Here is a 21964-nt window from a genome sequence, read left to right as displayed (position 1 = left end):
ACCAACACAAGTCCCTTGCTCTGGGGCAAAAAGCGAGAGGCAGCTGTATGGCCTTTAGGGGTGGGTGGAACCTTAATGATATCAACCACCACTGACACCACGCAAGGGCTAGCCACAGGCCATGCCTCCCTCCCCAGGCTTTGCTAACAAAGGAAAGACACTTTTTCACATCCCAGTTTATTAAAAATGGATACCATAAACAAGACCTGTACAAAAAAATATCCGAAACTGCCCACGATTTGGTGACAGTTGCCTGATGAGAAGTTACCGTCTTGGGCCTCCTCGGCCTCTTCCACGACCTCGGCCTCTGCCACGACCTCTGCCACGGCCTCTTCCAGCAACTGAGCAGATGAAACAGAAAGGATAAATCATGTGAGACCCACTTTCACCTTGGTTAAAACATTCTCTATCAAGCATAAACAACACACATACTGCTTCCATGTCATGAGGTATTGTTTGTTAATGCTCAGTGGGTTTCAGGCAGCATTTCCATCATCTGTGTTAGCTTTTTCAGTATACCACTGCCACAGACTACTGTCTTCACTGAAGAAAACAAGGGAGTATAACGGTTTGCTGCTCCCAAAGGTAAGGTAAGTCTGACAGAGAACTTATTTCTCTTTTTCTTCATCTTTTTGAGATAATCTAGTTTTTCAGGCATCACAAAAGCATACGCAAGAGTACTTTGTTACTATTCATTACAAAGACATTTTTTCTTGCCGCAGCTTGCACTGTGGTTATCAAGCGTTCTGCTAAACAAAAATGGTGAGTTTTAACATGCTGTGGGATTCCCAAACTCAGCCTTTCTCAGGCACATTTTGAAAGGATCCCACCCCCAAACACCTCCCAGTTTTCAGTGATGCCTCTACCGAGTTCCGATGTGCTTCTTAGGCCATGGGCTCAGCTGTGTGCTCCTGCTTTCAAAAACTGCTATTTTATGGTAAAGGGAAGGCAGAATCACAGAATAATTGAGGCCACAAGCAAGTGCTGTAGGTCTTGCGATCCAAATCGTGATAACGGGATTTCACCCCTTTCTCCTAAAAGGGTTTCTTTCTCCTAAAGAAACAGGACCTGTCCCACCAGGTTGCAAGGCCAAACTTTTGCAATTACTGGTTGATTTCAAAGAAGCCTGCCAGTGCAGAGCTCAAAAAGATACTTAAAAATCCATGGAAGTGGGTGGCTGGGTAAGAGCCACACTCCAGCACTCACATTTAGCCAGGAGATTGCAACAATGACTGTTCCACCTGACCCTACCTAGGTTAGAAATCCCATATAGGCAGAGTAAAAGCACAAATTAGTGAGAAGGCTGGTGGCTTTGCTGGCAACAGCCTGACCCTGTGAAATACACAGAAGCATCAACATCTGACTGAATGATTACAGCACCTACATGCATCAGCAGCAGCCACACTGAGAAAGTGTTGGCATACTCAGACCCCAGGCACATGTTTCATGTACACCTATCAGCCAGCACCCTGCCTTCCACTGACAGCCTGATTTGCCACGGACACATGCCCTGTTACACACTTCTGAAGCCCAAGGGCATTTGCAGATTAAGGCAAAGCACAGCACAACACAGCAGCGGTCTGAGAGTGCTTCAGTCCACTGGAGATGCAAGGAGGATGAAACTGAGGTAACCAGCGCTATCACAGCTCCTTTCCTCTCTCCAAGTTAAAAAGAGGTAGTGCTGTTCTTGTTCACATTGTAAGGTTCAGAAAAAAACCAACCCAACCACACTCACTCCTCCATGTGGTCAGGTGGTTTTTAATAGATGTGAGAGGAACAAAACGCTTTGAGGAGCTTTATCCTTGTTCTCTATGAAGGCAGTGGCCATACCCCTTGTACACTGTGATGGACACACCACAGTGTTCCTCACACCACTGCAGTGAGGTAGGCACACCAATTCGTAACATACTCAGGGATCAAAGACCACAGATCCAAATACCTAGTTACAGGAGAAACGGTACCACATTTAGAGCACAATTAGCTTTCACTTGCAACTTACTTACTTTCTATTTTAAAAGTACACAGATTAACAGCTGGGCAAAACACACAGTGCCTGAAGACAGCCTATAGACCTTCTGGGGTTTACTGGATATTAACCTTAAAAAACGGTGTGGATTAAGACTGAATTGCTCTCTACACCATTAGGCTTCTAGAGAGAAGGTTTTTGTTCAACAGTCCTGTGATAGATTAAGATTTACTCAAGCTTAAAAACACATTTTTTAAAACAGGTGTATAAAAAGCCATACCTATGATTTCACATGAAAGAAAGCTCTACAGATGCTAAGGTGGGGAAGGCAGACTTAGCCAGTCCAGTGTCAAACCCTCTGAGACGAAAGAACTAGCTGCCAAATGCAGGTATTAAGACATGCAAATCCAATGTCTTCAGATTCAGAGTGCTAAAATGCATACATAGGCAGAGCAAACACAGACCAGGAAAGCACAAACCTGCTTCTCTTTTCTTGGATTTGACTTTTGGTTCAACATCCACTAGCAAAGTATCCAGAGGCAAACTGTCGGGCAGGATGAAGTATCGGATGTTATTCCCTCGAATACTCAGCGTCTCCAGCTGTACAGGTTCTCTGTTCTTCAGCGTCATCTTCACTGCTTTGAGATGTGTGTTCATACTGACATCCACTCCTGAAACAACACAAGTCTGATTTCAGGGATGAAAGGCTTTAAGATGGTCCCTTGTTGGCTGGTTTTATGCTCCCTAATTTAGCAATTGCTGCCTTTAGCATCTCCTTGCTAGAGATCTGGATCTAGACAAGAGCACTTTTGTAAATGGTTAAAACAATTCCTTTGAATAACAAGTAAACTGCTGCTTAATCTTTAAACTCCTTCAAAGAGAAGAAAACCAAACCTTTGAGGAGGAAAAACATCTTCTGTAAGCCTTAGAAAAATCACAGAATGGTTTGGGTTGGAAGGGACCTTAAAGACCATCCTGTTCCAACCAGATGGATACTGCAGTTCACAAACACCTGCTAATTCAGTGACACTCACCCTAGCAGTTCCTACACCTTCCAACTCCTGTACAAACAACCCTTCGTGCTAAAAATCAGGACAGTCTTGTCCCACAAACACACAAAGACAAACTGCAGGCTTACCAAGACAAACAAGTGAGGAGCAGGCCAGAAACAGAACCACCACTGTGCTGTGCTTATTCCATAGATTTTTCTGTCCTCTCCCCTTACTTCCAGGTTTCACACAGCTCTCCGGCACCTGCACTTGGTTTGTGCAAGGTTCACACGACATGAAACCTGCCCCTTCACCAAGCTTGCTCTGGCCAACTCACACCCAAAGAGGAAGAAGAGATGGCCCAGCAATGACAGACACAGTTCACGCGCCAGTGTAAAGGGAAGATTCTCATGTTAGAAACACAGACTGCATGAAGTTTTTACAGAAAATGAGAGATTCTGATCAACAATTAAGCCTGCAAGAGCACTGAGGCCAGGAGACAAGCAGTTGGCTTGCTTTCTACCCAGCTGGGTTCAACAGAGCTTGCTGCAATCAGACACCAGAGTGGTGCCTTCACGTCTACTCAAAGCTGATGGATCTGGCAGCAAAATAATGTCTGTTCTGAACTTTGCCAAATCTCAGCAGATTGCTACTGGCCAAAAAAGCACCTCAGCAATCCCCTGGAATACAACTCTGCCAAGTTAGAATTCTGCTTTGTTTTACTAACAGTGCCTGGGCAGAAGCATTCTAAAAGCAGCCTGGGGTGAGCGAAGGAACGGAGACCAAGCATGTTCATCAGCTTAACTGTAAGGGTTTGCTTCATCAAATGCAACATGCCCCATCTACATTCCTGGTCATCTCTACAGCAATGCTAACATGAATGTTCTCAGAACAAGATCACTCACTGATATCACTGAAGGCAAACAGAATAGTCTGCTCATTTTTCATCACATGAGGACAATATAATAAATCATAAAGGCTTTTCCTGCAACAGAAGTTTCTGACAGACAATAACATTCCACAAACTTATGCAAAAGATCTCTGGCATCAGCAGGAGACCAGGTTTGCAGCAACAGGACTCCTTTTTGCTGTGTATCCCTCATCAAGCTCTGTGTTTTCAAACCCGTTCCATGAAATCAATGTAAATATATGCAAAGATGCATTCTCCCCTTCTGCTGTGCTCTGGGGAGATCCCCACCTGCAGTCCTGATTGAGCTCTGGGGGAAAAACACACGAGGGACATGAAGCTATTGGAATGAGTGCAGAGCAGGCCCTGGAGATGCTGTGAGGGCTGGAGCCTCCAAGGTCAGCCTGGAGAAGAGAAGGCTCCTGAAGGGGAGACCTTAAAGCAGCTCCAGTGCCTAAAAGGGCTCCAGCAAACCTGGAGAGGGGCTTTGGACAAGGGCCCCTATAGGCAAGAACAAGGGGGAATGGCTTTAACGTGCCAGAGGGGAGATTGAGACGAGCTCTTAGGCAGAAGTTCTTCCCTGTGAGCGCGCTGAGGCGCTGGCACAGGGTGCCCAGAGAAGCTGTGGCTGCCCCATCCCTGGCAGTGCTCAAGGCCAGGCTGGATGGGGCTTGGAGCAACCTGATCAAGTGGAAGGGGTCCCTGCCCATGGCAGGAGGCGGAACTGGATGATCTTAAGGTCCCTTCCAACCCAAACCAGTCTGGGATTCTGTGATTTAGAAGTTCACCTTAACAAGAGCAAAAATGACCTCAATAGAAATTATCTATTTTTTTTTAGATAAAAAACGCTGAAACCCAAAATTTCACTGATTTAAGACCATATCAGCACTTAACATTTGCCATCAAAAAAGAAATCCCTCTTCTGACATTCTGCTGCAACGTTTCTATTGTTACTGCACCTTCAGAAATGAAAAGTCAGATGTACTGAGACACCTTATCAAAACTCAGATGTACCTCCACCACCAGCTTTGATATGGCAGTAAAACTGCCTCACCAGCATCATCATCCTAAGGGAGTATCACACTTCCCACAGCTTTGCCAATGGTCTAGAAATGTCTCCTTCCCTCACTTCCAGGCCTGTTTGGAAGTGAAGCCTGGAGCCTGGCTCCCAGGACTAGAGAGACTGTACTGCCTCCCAGCAGCACCTTATACACAGAAAGCTCTTCACAGAATAGACCAGCAGCTTCAGATCAACCACGGGGGTATCAGGCCATCAGTATGTCAAAGACAATCTGCAACGGACTGAAATTCCAAGTGTTTTCATGGTTGGCTTTTCACTGCTCTGCACTGCAGCTTCTGCCGGTCTGGGCTCTTCGGTAACAAACACCCCCCTGCCTGTACGCAACGATGTCAATTATGAAGAACACCTCCTGCATCTCCCAGAGAAGGTCCCCGCAAGAGGGAGTACAAAACAAAAGAGCTCGGTCCAAGCCCGCCCTCAGCAGATGGGTAAGAGGCACCGCTCTGCTGCAGCCTCCCGCCCGCCGTACCTGTGATAGTGCCATGCACCTGGGTCCCGTTCTTCAGCTCAATGGTCACAGTCTCATGGCTCAGCTTCATTAGAAACCTAGGAATCAAAACCAAGCCACATCGCTCACTCCCATGTAAAGCCGTTTGCGTTTAACGTCCCGTTATGGAAAAACCGATCTGCGCGAAGTATTCCCACATCCCCAGCTCCCAAAGGCAGCGCTCCCGGCCTCTGCGGCACACGGTCGGCGAAGCATTATGCGACAGCAAGGTACACCCCCCGCGGTGTGCGGCACTGACAGGCACCGCGCAACCCAGCACCCCCCGGCGCACCGCCACCGCACACACGGCAGCGTTTACACCCCGCTAACGCCTCAGGAGGGCAATTCTAACCTAACATGGCGGGGTTTCCGCCCCGAGGGTGGTACTGCCCGGCTCCCTCACCGCACGGCCAAGGCAGCGGTACGGGAAAGGAGGCCCCCCCCCCCCCTCCCCCCCCACAGCCAAGCTATAACGGGGGCCGGCGGCGGAGCGCCCCATGGGCCGGGAGCGGGGGATGTGGGCCCGCCGGGCGGCGGCTGAACGCGCGGCCCCGCTTCCCGCCGCGGCCTGGCGCCGGCAATCCGCTTCCATCCGCTCACCTGACGAGCTTCATCGCGGCGGGAGGCCGGAGCTCCGGCCGGGCGGCTTCGGGCAGGGGAGCGGCGGAGGCCGCGCCGCGGGGAGAGCAGGGACCCTCGGCGGGCAGGCCCTGAGGCGCGGGCGAGTCACTCGGAGCAGGCCGCGCCGCCGCCGACAAGCGGCCGCTCAAAGCAAGCGATCAATGGGCGGAAGCGCCGCTGCGCGCGCGCCAGGAGGTACAACAGCGCCCTCTAGCGGCGAGGAGGCCCCGCCCGCCGTGGGAAGCAAGCCGAACTGTTTCCTAGGAGCTCACAGCTTTTCCTGCTTTAACATTAAAAAAATACATTTTAGAGAAAAACACTTAATTTTAAAGCCACGGCCCAAGTTTAGAGTCTGTATTTTATACAAATATTTTATACAGTTTTGTACAGATTTATGTATTTCTTAAAAAATAGTAATTTTTTCTGTGTGTGTGAATTTACGCAGATGATGAAAGCTCACCCATCTAAAACATACACACAAAGCTCTGTCAAATGCTATTTTGACACTAATTCAGGAAGACCCAGCTCAGAACCTGAGTTTGAGTCTGTAACAGACCAATGACACAGTGGAGAAAACCCCAAACTTGAGAGATCTGATGTGTGCCTGCAGTAGGGGAGGGAAAGGGAGATGGCAACTTCCCTTTTCACCCCCAGCACCTATTGCTGTGATCAGTGAAAACCCCGAGGTTGTCTTGTGAGGGGAGAAGCAGAGCAGAGGAGACACTTGGGACTAAACATCAGGGAGATCCAGCCATGGTAATGAAGCCTGGAACGTGAGCCCAACACCAACACAAGGGCACAGTCACCAGTACTGAAGCATGGACAAGCAATGTCTGCAGCTGTAGAGCAGAGAAGGCAGCAAAGCATCCTTCCAGTGAGGAACTGTTCCTAAGGATCAGTTTGAGAACGGCCACGCCAAAGCACAACACACACCACGGACCAGCTATCTAGAAAAGTTGAACGTTTTATTGTCATTTATGAGAACACCGTTTGTGATTTTAGAGATACAGACTCTTTGCAAAGTACTGAAACGCAGGTGCTTTCCAACTTCGGAAACCTGCGTTATTCCACATCTGACAAACCTTTTATACTAGAGATGCAAGATCAGTCTTTGCTGCAACAAATTCTTCACCGAAGATGCAAGGATTTAGTTCTACACTGCAAGACAACCGTGCCGAGCTTCAAATGCCAGAGCGCCATCAAAACCGTGCCTTTCAAATGCAGAGTCTGTGGTGTTCTGGGACTTCCAGCCCATAATGGAGCTCACCTTCAAAAACTTTAAAGTTAGAGGGTTTTCCAGTTAACTGCCAACTGGTATTTCCGTTACAGCATCTAGAAGCAAACAGACACTTTGCAAGTACTAGTGCTTATGAACAGGTTATGTTTACACAGACCCCGGAGAGGCCTCCGGAAACATTCAAGGTTAAAATGAACAGTTAACAGTTGCAAAAATCTGTACATATTTTCAGTTGTAACTCAAGGAAACACCCAGAGTCCAGTGTTTTGTGTTCTAGCCTCAACTGCGCTCGTCCCAGTGTTCTACATGTTCCTCCCTTGCCCCCCAATGGTACACTCGTAATCTGAATATACAGCTGTACTTACAGGAACTATTAAACAAAGCACAGCCCCTTAAGCAAGTTCCATGGCTGGTTTTGAACAAACCATATAAAATAAGTGACAAAATAGATTAAAATTGGTCCTCAATTAGGTTTACTCATGGTTTCTTTTACAGCTTGGAAGCACTAAGACACACATGTATTATTAACCAGCACAAATGATTCTGTAGCTTTTTGTCTTTTGAAGAGTATGTTACAATATCATGCATGAGAAGCAAGCTGCTGCTCCCAAGTGCAAACACAGGGTTTAAACTAAACACGTTCTCCTGCGGTTGTTATTCCTTCTTTCATAGATTTCAACATAACCAAGAATAGAAGCAGCTGACAAGCAAAACAATATGAAGTTCACCTTTCACGTTGCGACCCATTCTTAAAGTAATGGAATACTTTGGACCTTTAGCATAAGGAAGGTTCAAGAAACACTGCAAAGGATTTTTACATTCTTTGATTTCATTTACATCTTTAGAAAGAAAAATTCTGTATTTTAACTTGCTAACTAATGTATCATCTGGAGATGGTAATATTGAAACAGTGCAAGACATCTGCAACTTCAGGAACATCCAATTACACTGCCCTTTCACCTTACAATGATGAGTAGAATATTGCATCAGTCCTAGATTAACAAGACAGGACAAAAGCTCATTTTAGAAGAGCATTAGGATTCAAAATATCTTTTCTACTTAGTGAAAAGAATCCACACACAAATATGCACAAAGGACTCCTTAACGTGGACTTTTATCACAACAAATATAATCCAGCTGTAAGTCTTAGAACAAGACATTTTATTGGTGTGAAGCTGTATTTGTTCAGAGACTAGAAGCTCCATTATTAATGCTTCAACATCTGCGTATTCTGATGCACAAACAGCATCAGAGCTCTCACCTGTCAAGCCAGAGACCAAATACTCAGCTGAAACAGCCCAGGCAGACTATGAGCTGAAGCAGCCCACTTATGCCCTAAAACATTCCAGACACCAAGATGCTGATTTGCATCTTTGCACTGCCTCAATAGGAGTGGAGCCCACTCCAGTAATACAATATTCCAAAGACCATTGCAACTAAAGACTGTTGAGTCAAGTCTCAGTTGAAAGCTGCCACCACCACCATAGGACACTATTTTCTCTCCTCCGCCCCCCAACACAACCAACGCTAATAACGATCACTATTTGGTGTGGAAAGCAGGTCAGTAGAGACTCCAAGTGTGGCTCGAGGAATCCTCACTACCAAGCCGCTTTCCACACACACAAATTCAGTCCATCTTCTCTTTCTGGACCAGCTTGGGTGCATCTACAAAATCCTTGCCATTGTAAAGAATGATGGCAAAAGTTCCAGAGCTTGCACTTCCCCAGAAAAACACATAGGCCATTGTCTCAGTCCATGTATCACCTGTTAAGAGTCAGATAAACATTTCAGGTTCATTATCTCCAGTTAGCAGAGAGGCTTTTTAGTATAAAAGCAAAATATTTCAAGCCCCCCCCCCCCCCTCAGATATCTGCAGTCAGATGAAGTCAGAAGTCCTTCATGGACATCGGGGCCTTTTCTTCCTCTATTTCCTTAACTAGGAAAACTGTGTTTGCCACAAGGTTCTTAGAACACTTTGAACAGACAGCTACAGAAGCTGGAGGCCAAGAACTCTATGAGCACTGATGATAAAAAAATTCAAGGCAAAAGAACACAAATCTTCACAACTCCCAACACAGACTGAGTTTACAGACAACACGCATCAGAATAGGCTTATGCCTGTATCTGACTTTTCTGAACTGTCTTTCTGCCCTACATCAGGTATTATTCTGGGGATTCATCCTGCTATAATAACACTAGATGTCTACTTCGGTGCAGCTAAATCTGGGAGCAACTAACTGCCCCTTAAATGACTTCTACAAAAGTTTTAACATTGTTTTCTATAGTAGCCCAGGTTTTTCCACATTAATGATACAGTGTTAGCTCTCAATCTTCAGAGCCACACTCAAACACCTTTTAGTATGATGGAGAAGCAATTTTATACTTCATAGCTTCAGGTAACCTTTTACAGGAAGTCTGCATACAAGCAAGCTAATTCTGTGCAATTAAAAAAGAGTGACTTACCAGCCATGAGCAAACAAATAATGCACATGGAGAAAGCAACCACCATAATAATAGGCAACTGGGAAAAGAGAAAAAGAATAATCATTTGATATAGCAGCACATATATGCCTTGATTTCCTTTAAGATGGGCTGTACTACAAAGCTATTTACTTGCTTTGCAATGAAGTTGCTTTAATTCCCGATTCACCTCTTGTCAGGTACAAAAAATTTTGGAGGAGTGTGTTGAATTAACTAGGTTAATTCTTAAAATACACCTTCTGTCTATTAAAAGAGAGACTGAGATTTGTGTTTTTAAGAAAAGAGTACACCAGTCACTAGTTAAACCCAGAATGTCCCAAATCCCATTTCACAAAACAGAAGGGTGAGGAATAATAAAGAAAGTGGGGGTTTTGTGTTACAGTCTGTGCATGAAGAATGAGATCTTCACAAGCTGCTTCTGCAGAAGGAGAGAGTCACTGGTGGTGACAGAGTTTCTCCCTTTCCACTTGATGAAACACATTTTTAAAGAACAGCAAGCAGCAGGTTGTTTTACGATACCTCAACACACTCCTTTTTCTGTCAAGGGAACAGGCTGGGTTTAGTCCTACAAGCAGGTATCATAGAAACATAACCAGATTATAAGGACGCTTCATCACTCAGTAGACAAGTTCTACTTAGTCACATGAAGCAAGTGACTAAAAGGTTATATGTGTTTCTCCAGTCATGAATAGTCTGCATACTCACAGCTAAGAACTTCCAATCTTTCTGGACATGCAGAGGACTAGCAGGTTCTACTTCATCCACAGAATAATTCCCAAGAAAAAGATCAATTGCATCCTGGAAGAGAAAGAGAGAGCAAGAGCTGAAATGCAGAACAATGTTGTTGCACTTCCCCACAGTTAAAAGCCTAACTTACCTGTCTAAATCCATCAGAGAAGTTGTTCTTGTAGTAACGTATTAATGAGTTCCATCCATCCATTATTAAGCCCCACTGAGTTCTCTTCCCAGTTCTACAAAAAGGAGTTTTGAAAAAACATTTCAAATAAGTTTATAAATTCAGGAAGATAATTTCAGATTTGCAGTTCTTTCATGGGTTTATGTTTAATAAGTGTATTTACATGGAGGTATTCATCTAGTGTTGCCTCTGCATTATTACCACACAATACCTGTAACTAGGTTTTAAAGTTACACTTCTCTCCATCCAACAATATAAGTGTGTCTTGAAGAAGCACATTTTCTTGGGTTTATTTCCAGATAGCCTTTTTTCCTTTCATATGAACACAGTGAAAAAAAGTGTTCTGTAGACTTTAGTCTGATATTTTACCAGCTGAGCCATTGTAAAACTTGTTAATAGCCTAAGCTTCTTCTTGGATATGAAGACTTAAAAAATGCCAAAAACATGCGAAAACCAATCCAGAAGGCCTTTACAAGAAAGGCTGACTTGCCTTGTGTAGTCTGTCTTTAAGGCACCAGTTCCAGCATATTGTTTGGCACAAGCATTAGCATTGTCAGCCCATGCTGTGAATAGGAAAACATTAAGAAAGATTAAGGAAGTTACTTACTCTGGTTGGGAAAAAAAAAGCAATTGTTTGAACTCAGCCTACCATTTTTGTAGATTTTCTCAAAGTCTGCCTGCTCTTCAATTCTCTGTCCCACATGCAGAATACCAAGCCTCTAAAACAAAGAGCAGATTGAGGCTTACTAGGAGTTCACCAGAAAAACCAGGATATGCTATCAGAAAAAGCTGGATTTATCAAAGCAGAGTCTGGCTAATGCGTTTCAAGTAGTAGCAGAGTGACTCAAATATGCAAGCTCTTATTGCTGTGTTAAAATTGTATTTCAGTTCCAAACAGAAAGCCTCTCTCCTCTTCCTGCGTGCTAAACAAGAACAAAACATTTACCTGAAGCTGGGCTTGAAGAGACCGGCGTGCCAACAAGCTCTGAATCACATTAGTCCGATCAAGGCAGTCCATGCAGTTACTGCGGAATATTCCTTCCTGCTGAGTCACAATTTTACCATCGGAATCTACTAGAAAATAACTAACACATAAGATCCACTTAAGTATTTATAGATAACAGTCCACATAAACCACACCTTTTCAGAAGTGAATATTCTAGCAGTCAAAACACAGTTGTCTTGACCACACAAAGAGTTAGATGTGGCTTTGAACTTTGAGTTCACCTTGAATGCTTCCCCTCCAGCACTGGAGACTAGCATTAATATATGAACATCTTGTAATCTTGGGCACTCTTGCCCTTCTAATTGCATTCTTCTAATTTAGAAATCCCACCAGCAATATTGAGTTATGTCACTGGGAAGAACAGACTGAGGTACGAAATCAGAGCCTTACATTTTACCTTTTCAGTTATGGCAGGGTCCTAGCTCCATGGATAGCAAGATCATTAACAGAGTGTAACAGCAGAAGTAACCAGATTTGTATATACACGGTCACCTGGTTCAATCCAGTCACCACTGCACAGAAGAGCCATATAAACTCTCAGGCACACTTCTTCCAGGAAGGCATTCAGATCTTTAAGGCTTAAGTTTGAAAACCTGCTACTGCCACTCTTCTCTCCATTATGAGAACATCTGGGGGAACCAGATGTTCTACCCTGCAACAGCATATGCTAATTGCTACCTCAGTCTTTTTAACTAATTAAACTAGGTGCCTTTGAATTGAATACTGAGCTGGTAAAACAAATATGTTGATCAAATTATCATATGTGAATGGAACAGAACTATACCTGCCCTTCTGCCACAGCATGAAACTTCCAGTTGCCTAAAGACTTACAGATCATATTCTCCATTTGTTACTCCATTATGTAGTTATGGACTCTGAATGTGGACTAGCATATGATCCACTGTTACTGTACAGTATTTTAAGATTCTGAAGTCTTAGAGCCATGCAGAAGTAAAAAATCATGAGCCTTAGAAGCCTGTGCGTTTACTTTGATCAACTTTGTGTTAAGAAGACCCATTTTTGTCTTTCCTGAAGAATTAGTTTTTAAACCATGTTTTACATTGTTGTATGATTAAAGGAAACCAACACCTGTGAAATCCTCATTTTCCCCTTCTCCCACCAAGCTTTGCCTAGAACTGATATTAGGATAATCAGTATAGTTGAAGAGTAAAACTATTTTATTAACCAGAAGTGTTAAGTGCTGCATCTTCTACAGTTGCTCTAAAAACATTTCACACACCCTCACCACCTCCAACCCAGCAAGCCAGCTCTCTGACAGGTCTTTCCCAACTGGATTTAAGCTGTGGAAAAGAGAGCTGTTTACCTCCATTGAACTGTTCACTTCTCTCAGCGTTGCACAACTGTTTCCTAAGAATATCAGAACTCAAGACTTTTCCTATTTAAGCAACCATCACCCTAGATGAAACAGAACAAGGTATGGCAGAGTCAGCCTAATCCTGAGGAAGAACCTTCACTTTTGTATCTTGTTTTAGAGACACATGGCTTTATGGAATTCAGTATTCAGTCTAAGAATAAAGGACCCTTGCTGTATGGGAAACCTACATGCTTATTTCTCCTTATTCAAAGTGCTCAAAGCCAAGTTATTTGTCAGCTCTTCATGTATTTTTCAGGGTGGTGGGCAGAGAATATTCACTACCATCTGATTTATTTATACTATTCCCATAACCTTCATTCCAGGCAAGAGATTTCATTCATGAGATTCTTACTCTAGCCTACAGGTCACTTGGGGTTTTTTGATAGCATAAACCACTGCCAGTTTTACAATGTTTTAGCTGATCTACTTTGTGCTTTAGGCATGATACTTTAGAAACAGGAAGGAAGCAATCAGAAAAGCAGAACAAACGAACCAGTTTCGCTAGCAATCTACATGTCTACAACTAGCAAAGACTAAGAACAGTTCAAAACACACTTGTGGGACTACAAGACTTAAGCTGATTTAGACAATAAGTCTAGTTTTATGACTCAACAAAATGAGAATTTGTTTCCTTGTGGGTTACTTATGTTAGCAAGGGCTAACAGTCAGTACCAGTGTCAGGTTTGGAGCCACAACCACATGTGTTAGAGAAAACACTGTCAAAGAGAGCGCAGGGGCTGGTGGAAGGAGTACTAAGTGTTGGACACTCAGTAGCAGCACAGTTTGCTGTGGACAACACACGGAATTACTATTGGATGAAAAATATATCACTTAAGGAGACTACTTTTGTTTAATAGCTTATTGCATGCATGCTCATTTCTTTGTCTAATCTTTTACCCTAAGGCACAAAGGCAGCCCTTGAGTCACAATGCAGAGCTGCTGCAACTCCCAGAACCATTTTACTGGGACATACAAAGGCCTTTACATTTTATCCACCACCAGGTCTCTAACCTTGCACGATATCAGCAAGTGTTTCCATATGGAAACACTAATGCAGATGAAAGCACCTTCTTTACAGAAGATTACATGTCTGGTTTGTTGTGCTCTGACTCAAGAGCAACTATGAGAAAGTGGTCTCATTTTAACACTACAGATACAAACTGCAGAGCCTTACCTAAACTCATCCTGCTGTTCTGCTAGTTGATCCATCAAAATTTGAAGTCGATCCCATCTCATCCGGCTGCACTCTTTATGGAAGTCAAATGCTACATATCTGTTCAGAGAGAGAAGCATCTTATCAGATTAGGTATGTTCTGCAGTGAAGGTCTCAGACTCCCCCCCACCCCCCCCGAGGAAAAGGCTGATCTATAAAACAGATAGTGACAGAGGATTTGGTTTTCTTTAGAGAAGCTTCCAGCAAGTATCTGTGGATTTTGTCAGCACTCTGTAATCTTCCTGAGGCTACGTCCATAGCTTGCAGTGACAGCATTTACATTTCTTTACAGGACACCACTAGTCTGGGGAAGCACACATTGAGTTCAAAGTTACTCATGTTACCTTCTGGCTAGTATTTTCCCTCCAGTAATTACAGAAAGGATATGAATCTGATTTCATCTCCGATTCTTTTGCCCTACTCTCTTCCAAGCAACGGCATTGAGAACTTCAGCTCACTTCTGAAAGAGACTCAGGTGTTGAAATGCAATGTTCTTTGCTGGCATGCAGCATTAATTCCCTTGACAGCTCTCTAGAAACCTGAGACAGGTTCTGTTTGAACACCTAACCTACTCTGTCATAAGAGAATCAAACAGCTACTGACTTGGAGCAAGATTTTAACAGCCAACTCATTTCTGGTGAGAAGTGATCTAGATGAGTGGTGCTTGATTCAACTTTCACATACAGACACATGCATATATATATATATATATGCTGTGAATGAAAGGACATTACATTCCTCCCCAAGTCTTTATAATCCAAAAGTTACTATTTACCAAGTTTTCAAGACTAAAGATGGCAGATGTACACTGAAGACAAGTGTTAGTCTGGCAGGTAAATGCCATCAAAACTGATTAACAAAGAAAAAGGATTTTGGCAGCATTAAGAAAAATGTGCTGGCAAAACACTACTTTTTAACACATACAGAACATCACTAAAACACACCACGAGAGAATTTTACATCTTGGTTTCCACCAAGTGACTTTACAGCAAAGGTGCACAGAATTCCACAAGCTTTGTACAGCTTGTTGGTATCAATACCAGCCTAGGTGTGAGAGTGAGAAAAGAGCTCACCTTAGAAGTGGTCTTTTTTTAATAAAGCCAGAAGGAAAATCCACACCCACATTCCAATAACACACAAACACACCCCTGAGGGTAGTAAAAGAAGCATACAGAAGTGGGACAGACAACTACCCTGGTGAAGGCAGCAGCAGGGTATCATAGAAGCAGAAGAAAGCTTGGGAAAAATTCCAAGAACGTCAGGATTTATCAGGGCATCTTGATTATGATTCCTTAGTAATGCTTAGACAGAAGTGAAGCATTCTTCAAACAGGACTCCTTTTTGCCCACAAGTAGAGAATTTTGTCCTTTGATTTACATGAGTGACAATAACACTATACAGCCATTTCAAGGAAAAGGAAGAGGTAAGTATTTGTGGGAGCTGGCTACTAGCCCTCCCTCCAGAAGTTAGTGAAAGCAAGCACAGGCAGGTTGTAAAACTGTACTGCACTCAAAATTCCCACAAAGATAAGGAATTTCTCTTATGATTAAAGTGCATTCTCCACTCTCTTGCCCCACTGTCACACTGAGGTTGGTATTTAAATCACATGCTCCCCTTACTGTTTTCTCTTTTACCTCAATACTGGTTTGTTCACACTCAGCACTCCCTTACTAAGTAGCAATGCAAGCCCTTTTGCCAGAAGCTAGTCTGCAGGGCATGATTTTTTTACCCTAAAATGCAGATCTTCACAGTTCTCATAGCACACTATTACTCCAATACTGGCATTACCATTGCCTCTGAGCTCCCTTCTTTGTTTTGACTTCTTTCTTTGTCCTCTTCACATTCTGCTTAGAATGTGAGCTCTGAGGTAGGGGCACTGCCTATCTGCAAGCTACTTTATGAAAATAAAACTCAAACACATCAGGCAGTTGGTAAAGGCCTCCAAAGAACTGATCACTTCGAGGCAATGCTCAGCTTTTAACACAGAATGTGTCCTTTCATTTCACACGTACCTGACCATCCCGTTTGCCATGTTGGCTACCATTTTGGCAAATGTTTGCTCAAGAGGCTTTTCTGAACCTTTTTGGTTAACCTGGGAGGAAGAAAAAAAAAAAAGAAAAGAAAATTAAAAAGAAATATATATAAGAAAGACTACTACTCAAAAGCCTGCTTAGAAGAACATCAGCTTTTTCAGGAAGAACAAGTGAAAGCATACCAAGTTGACAATCATTTGCTTTCCATAGCTAATTATTTGCGAGTCAAAATGTCTTTGGAAGCCATCCATCTAGAAGAGAAAGGAAAAGTAGCACACATCTGTCAACACATTTAAGAGCTGTGATTTACAAGAGATCTCTATTATCATCTTTTTGATGATACCACATACGTAGTAGCTAAGAAGCGTTTGATGTTCTCTATTGTGCTAATACGTTTCTACTTTCATCCCCCCAGTTCATTCAGCTCGCCTGCATGAACATGCCACAGATAACAAGTATTGTGCAGCTGCTAAAACTCCTGCAAACAAGTACCAAAGAGAAACGATCCCCATTGATGTTTGGGCTTTTTTCAGTCTCTGAACTCACCTTGAGTACAAGGATTCTTGCTACTTCTTTTTGAAAGTAAAGCTCAATCCAGGACTGCTGATTTTTATTCCTCTGATCACAGTTTGTTACTTTATCACACAAACACAAGCCCAGAAATATGTTTAAACCCCAAGACACAACAAACACTCACATACATGATTTACTGACTTGCTGATCTGTGGCTTTGGCTTATACTTGAGGTTTGGTCTTTGAGACCAGAAAAAAGGAATTGATCCACGGGTCTGCAAAAGAATGGAAAATAGTTTAAAACAACAAAACACTTACAAACTCACTTGCCATTTCAAGATGAAGCAGACTGGGTTAGGTTGTGTGCACGCACATCTTGTATACAATTTATATTTAGAAACATAGAACCATCTAGGTTATCTTAAGCCAGTGAGCAGTTCCTTACACTGACTTTACCTGAACAAACGATGCCTTGCTGCCCTTGTAATGCACAATTTGTTCTGTTTCAACGAAGTTAGCAGCATGCCCTTCTGAATCAATACCTATGTAGGAAAAATACCTTATTAAGCAAGTCTGGCTGCAGAACAGTGACAGTGTGTCAGCAAAAGGCTTCCTTCCTATTCTTCCTTAAGCACTCACAGAAAGCATGAAAATACCACAGAGCTGCCTGAAGATGGTAAATTAAATACCTCTGGCAAGAATTCATCATCTGTACCCAATTTAACTTGAAGAAGCACAGATGTGCTTAACACATTTTGATATTTCTAGCCATAGAAACTGAGCAGTTTAATACAAAATAAGATGCAAGTGCTTTGACACAGAAATACTGATAATTCAATAGGAATGGCACTGCAGAAACCAACCAATTTCTTCAAAAGCATGTATGTTGGGGCTAAGAACAGAGAAAGTAATTGAAATCTATTTCCTTGTTCACCTTCTAACTTGAAACAGTTAGAGAACACACCACTATTCAGGGCTCCCCAGTAAAGTGTTAAAAAGCCCTATAAGGCTTCTGCAGTTATCTCTAGAATCAGTTTTAATACGATACCAGAACACGCTTCATATCATACAGGTTCCTAATACTTTCTTTGTCCTGAGACCAACTATTATAAGCATTTTTTGTGCAAGCCTTTACACAACAATTACTCTTAAAAGGCGAGTCACATATAGCTGGAATCTGGATTTCTTTTTAAAATCAAGCATTTGCTATTTTACCTCTCACATAGTAGCGCACACCAGCCCTGAAACAGCTTCTTCTGGAAATCAGCAGCCAGTCAAAACACTTGCCATTAATAGAACAAGAGTGCATAGTGATAACTAGTGAAGAACATTAAGGAAAACCCCAACAGTTCATTAGGGTATTTTTATATATCCACAGGTAGGAAACATCAAGGAACCAAGTGACTACATTCAAAATGACCTCTAAACATTTCCCACACCAATAGGTTCAACACCAGCTGAACATTAAACTTGATAGCACTGGGATCAGTATGCACACCACAAAAAGACAGGCCACAGGTGATGTCACTGATGTACGCATTAAAGCTGCTATAATTGAGAAAATGGGCTTCTAAAGAAGATTAATGTTGTGTTATGTCCTATGTGTATCACTGACTGCTGAAGTTCTGTTCAGTGCTACATCCATCTCATCCACAATTTTATTAAGCTATCTGGACAGTTTCTTGCTCCTATTGCTTTTAACAAAACAATACCACTTCAGAAAGGCTTTTAAAACAGTGAATAGCTTGGGCTATTACACCTTGCACCTGTACCTGCAACAGACAGCCCATTTACAGCTGCCAGAATGAGCAGTAATGTAGACTGGCTTTCAAATCCATGCCAAGGAGAAGAATGAACACATCTGCAGCAGGAGCTTCTTACGCAAGAATGGTTTCCTGCTTAGGCTAGAAATGGCAGATACTCCATAATCTCAGACTAATCAAACAAACAGGGACCACTGACAGGTAGCTTCAGTTTGAGAGCCTTGTTCTGTGCTGCTCACAATTGCCTTTATATGGACTACAGTAAACAATCAAGTCTTAAGAGAGATCACCATTTATCATGAATAATTTCCCACAGGCTTTCATCCTTTGCCCCTAGAAAAATGAAACCCACAACTCTGAAGCAAACACACAACCGAAATGACCAATTTTTGCAAGCTGCAGTATTCATAGAATATATAGAAAGGTTTGGGCTGGAAGGGACCTTAAGATCATCCAGTTTCAACCCCCTGCCATGGGGAGGGACACATCACACTAGACCACGTACAACCCAACGCCCAGTCCAACCTGGTCTTGAACAGTATTAGCATACTGCAGACTCCTATTATTTGAGGAATTTAGGTACTTTGTATGAGGTTGTTAAATAAAAAGAACATACATCTTGTTTACAAATAGCCCATTTTACCAGGAAATCTAGATTCTACATTTATGATTCAAGTGGGACATAAAGCAGCTGTGCCACATATGAGCACCTAACATGTTGAAAAGCACACTGACTGCATACATGCAACATCTTGATTTATGTATGTATTTTTGCTAATACTGTTTGTAAAGAACTCAAAAAACCTATACAAATCGGTCCTACATAATCCAGCATCTTCTCATAAGTCATAAATTGGAGTGTGAAAAAGAACTATTTCTCTGCTGTCCTGGAAAATTGCTGCCAGGTCCTACCCCTTTAATTCAACACACGTACAGCCAACAGTCCCCTGCAAGAAAGGTTACCTCTATAAGCAGCCCATTTTCTACCTGCAGTCTCTGTCTCAACTTAAATGGCATCTTGCTGTTGGCTACTTGCACACAGATAAAAGGAAAAGGCATGACTTACTGCTCTTTAGAAGGGTTGGAGGTTTTTTGAGCAGCAAGGGGAATACTAAATGTAGTTTAGGCCTTAGATGATCAAAGTCTTGATTAACCCAAGTCAGTCCATTATTTCTCACCACTGCAAGACCCCAAATGAACAAGATATATTTAAGTTTGGGGATGGTGTGGGGGAAGAATTTTTGATTTTACTGAAGTAACTGGAAATGGCACTGTACCAGTTCTGCTTCGGGCGCTCCCCAGCATTTTCATCACTAAAAATTCAGTTTCTCTGAATTCATGGGTTCTCTAAAGGTGTTTGGTTAGTATTAGAATTACTGCAATACACACATAACTTATGCTAATTACTTATACAGTGAAAATAGGACAGAGAAAGGTGTTAATTGCAATCCACCCAGACTCTTCCACCCAGGACCTGCAGGATAAGGACTGGGCTGCTTTGACAGTTCCCTTTTGCTATCTTTCCTTGCCATTCCACCTACTCTCATGACATTTTCCATTAAATGAAGTCACAGGAGAGGGGACTGGAGATCTGCCAGCTGCTAACAGTCCTACCAGAACAACTGATCCCATCTGGAAGCTGTTCCCTGCACACACCTGAGGGACCTTTGCAATGGAAGAAGTAAGGAGAATGTGGCATGAGCTGCTCTATCCAGCCTTGCCGGTCCTTTTCATGCTGCAGTGCACAAGCATCTGGGACTTATTGTTGATCACATGCTACACAAGGAACACTGCTTCCAGAAAGCATTAGGCTTACTCACAGCATACACCCCTTCTCAGAAATAGACTCATGACTGCTTTGCTAAAATGGCTGTTACCCTAAGCGTTAGTGCAGGAAAAGCAGCTGGTTAGGAGAAGCATTCAAGGAGCCTTCAGCAGAACTTACCCTTTTATTCATCAACAGGAACATCCATAATCACTCCTTCAAGTCAAAACTGCTCTCCCTTATTTTATATCCAAAGTAATGCTAAATGAATGTATCCTTATAGCAAGATAATAAGTACTAAGGCTGATGCAAGAGCATTTGCCACGTTCATCTTAACTTTCGATCTCATTGAAAGATAGTTATGGAAATCACACCTGTAAAATTAAGTACATAGAGCCTTAAAGGCAGAATATTCAAGCACATTAACATGAGTGGGCTAACAAGCAATATCTAATGCTCACATCTGAACAAACTACAACCTCATTCTGACATTGTGGTCTATGTTACAGTTGCTAACACAGCCAATTGAGCAGCCTCAATAGCAACTACTTTGCTGTTAGATTCCCATAATCACCCTTACAAAAGGATACATCCGTGCATCACTGGCGTAGCAAACCTATGGATCTGAAACACACATAATACATGTTAAAAATAGTTCCGTGATAGTTTGATGTAATTTATGGCCTTTAATTTTTGGTTTGGGTGCGGTAATTCTTTCCAAGAAAGACACATTCGAGGAAGACAGCAATATAAGTAATCCTTATTAGCAGCAGGGAAAAAGTGAGAGCCTAATCCTGATTAAGCAACCATGACAAAAAACCTCAAGCTGCTTTTGTCCTCCTCCACGTGGCATACACTGTTCCACAAACATGACAGATATAAAGCAGTACAAACTGAATACCTTATGATATTTGCTGAACCTCCACAGTAGGATGTAAGTAGAGATAGTCAACAACACAGGAATGTATCTATGTGATTCATACTTGAAATGCTTGTTCCAGTGTTTTTCCCATCCTACCGCTCCTGAATAACTTGGTCTTTCAAGAAAATTTAAAATTCAGATTTCCTAATACTGGAAGTCAGAAATGCCACAAGTCATTACCTGAAACTGTTGCTAGAGCAAGCCACCTGTAGTCAGTAGCAGTTCATGCTTCCCCTCAGTTATCAGTTATCTCCCTTCTCTACTTGTGTTTTGCCTTCTGCATCTGTTTTCATAAACCAGCCACACTTAGCTTTCTTTGCTGTTCCTACCAAAGCTTTTCTCTCATTTCCCAAGCTTTGTCTGCATAGCACTATTCAAACAGTATAACCCAGTCACATGCCGCCAAAATATGCACAACAGCCCTTTGGTAATTCCTATCTTCACATTCCAGAAGCACTGCACAATCCAGCTTTTTGGAACAGTGCTGTCTAATGTAAGAGCACGTTTCCACAGGTTACTGAGACAGAAATAGAAGCAGTGCGTCATTCAGTTCGATAAATGTGAAGTACTGATAGAGAGAAAAGGTTGCTGCAGTGCAGACAATTTGAGAAGTTCAGCACACATCTGAAGGATGTGTGTTTTCATAGAATGGTTGGGACTGGAAAAGACCTTATGATCATCCAGTTCCG

At 42.7% G+C, this 21964-nt stretch overlaps 2 protein-coding genes across 3 annotated transcripts in view; both read right to left on the bottom strand.

Annotated features, from left to right (window-relative positions):
• Positions 1-161: 161 nt before the first annotated feature.
• On the bottom strand, positions 162-6208 carry SNRPD1 (small nuclear ribonucleoprotein D1 polypeptide). Its single transcript, XM_061464588.1, has 4 exons — positions 6031-6208; positions 5413-5489; positions 2446-2637; positions 162-341 (listed from the first exon to the last, which is right to left on the bottom strand). Exons 1-4 carry the CDS (start codon positions 6042-6044, stop codon positions 265-267), a joined length of 360 nt encoding a protein of 119 aa, XP_061320572.1. The 5' UTR covers positions 6045-6208; the 3' UTR covers positions 162-264.
• Positions 6209-6999: 791 nt separating this feature from the next.
• Positions 7000-21964, bottom strand: part of SACM1L (SAC1 like phosphatidylinositide phosphatase) — a 30692-nt gene continuing 15727 nt past the window's right edge. Inside the window, exons 7-20 of one of the 2 annotated variants that reach the window (XM_061464571.1) lie at positions 20944-20977; positions 18041-18142; positions 17282-17367; positions 17014-17100; positions 16495-16563; positions 16292-16371; positions 14241-14339; positions 11632-11770; positions 11335-11404; positions 11176-11248; positions 10647-10740; positions 10475-10567; positions 9752-9809; positions 7000-9052 (exon numbers count right to left, since the gene is read on the bottom strand). In XM_061464571.1, the coding sequence (XP_061320555.1) occupies positions 8916-9052; positions 9752-9809; positions 10475-10567; positions 10647-10740; positions 11176-11248; positions 11335-11404; positions 11632-11770; positions 14241-14339; positions 16292-16371; positions 16495-16563; positions 17014-17100; positions 17282-17367; positions 18041-18142; positions 20944-20977 (1221 nt within the window). In that variant the 3' untranslated portion in view covers positions 7000-8915. The remainder of the gene's footprint in view (positions 9053-9751; positions 9810-10474; positions 10568-10646; positions 10741-11175; positions 11249-11334; positions 11405-11631; positions 11771-14240; positions 14340-16291; positions 16372-16494; positions 16564-17013; positions 17101-17281; positions 17368-18040; positions 18143-20943; positions 20978-21964) is intronic. The other variant, XM_061464572.1, reaches the window with a different exon arrangement.

This window comes from Pezoporus flaviventris, unplaced genomic scaffold, assembly GCF_033815535.1.
Source record: "Pezoporus flaviventris isolate CSIRO_AGI_PZ_B2104156 unplaced genomic scaffold, CSIRO_AGI_Pfla_v1 ptg000037l, whole genome shotgun sequence".
Taxonomy (NCBI): Eukaryota; Metazoa; Chordata; class Aves; order Psittaciformes; family Psittacidae; genus Pezoporus; species Pezoporus flaviventris.
This window is presented reverse-complemented; position numbering and strand designations above follow the sequence as displayed.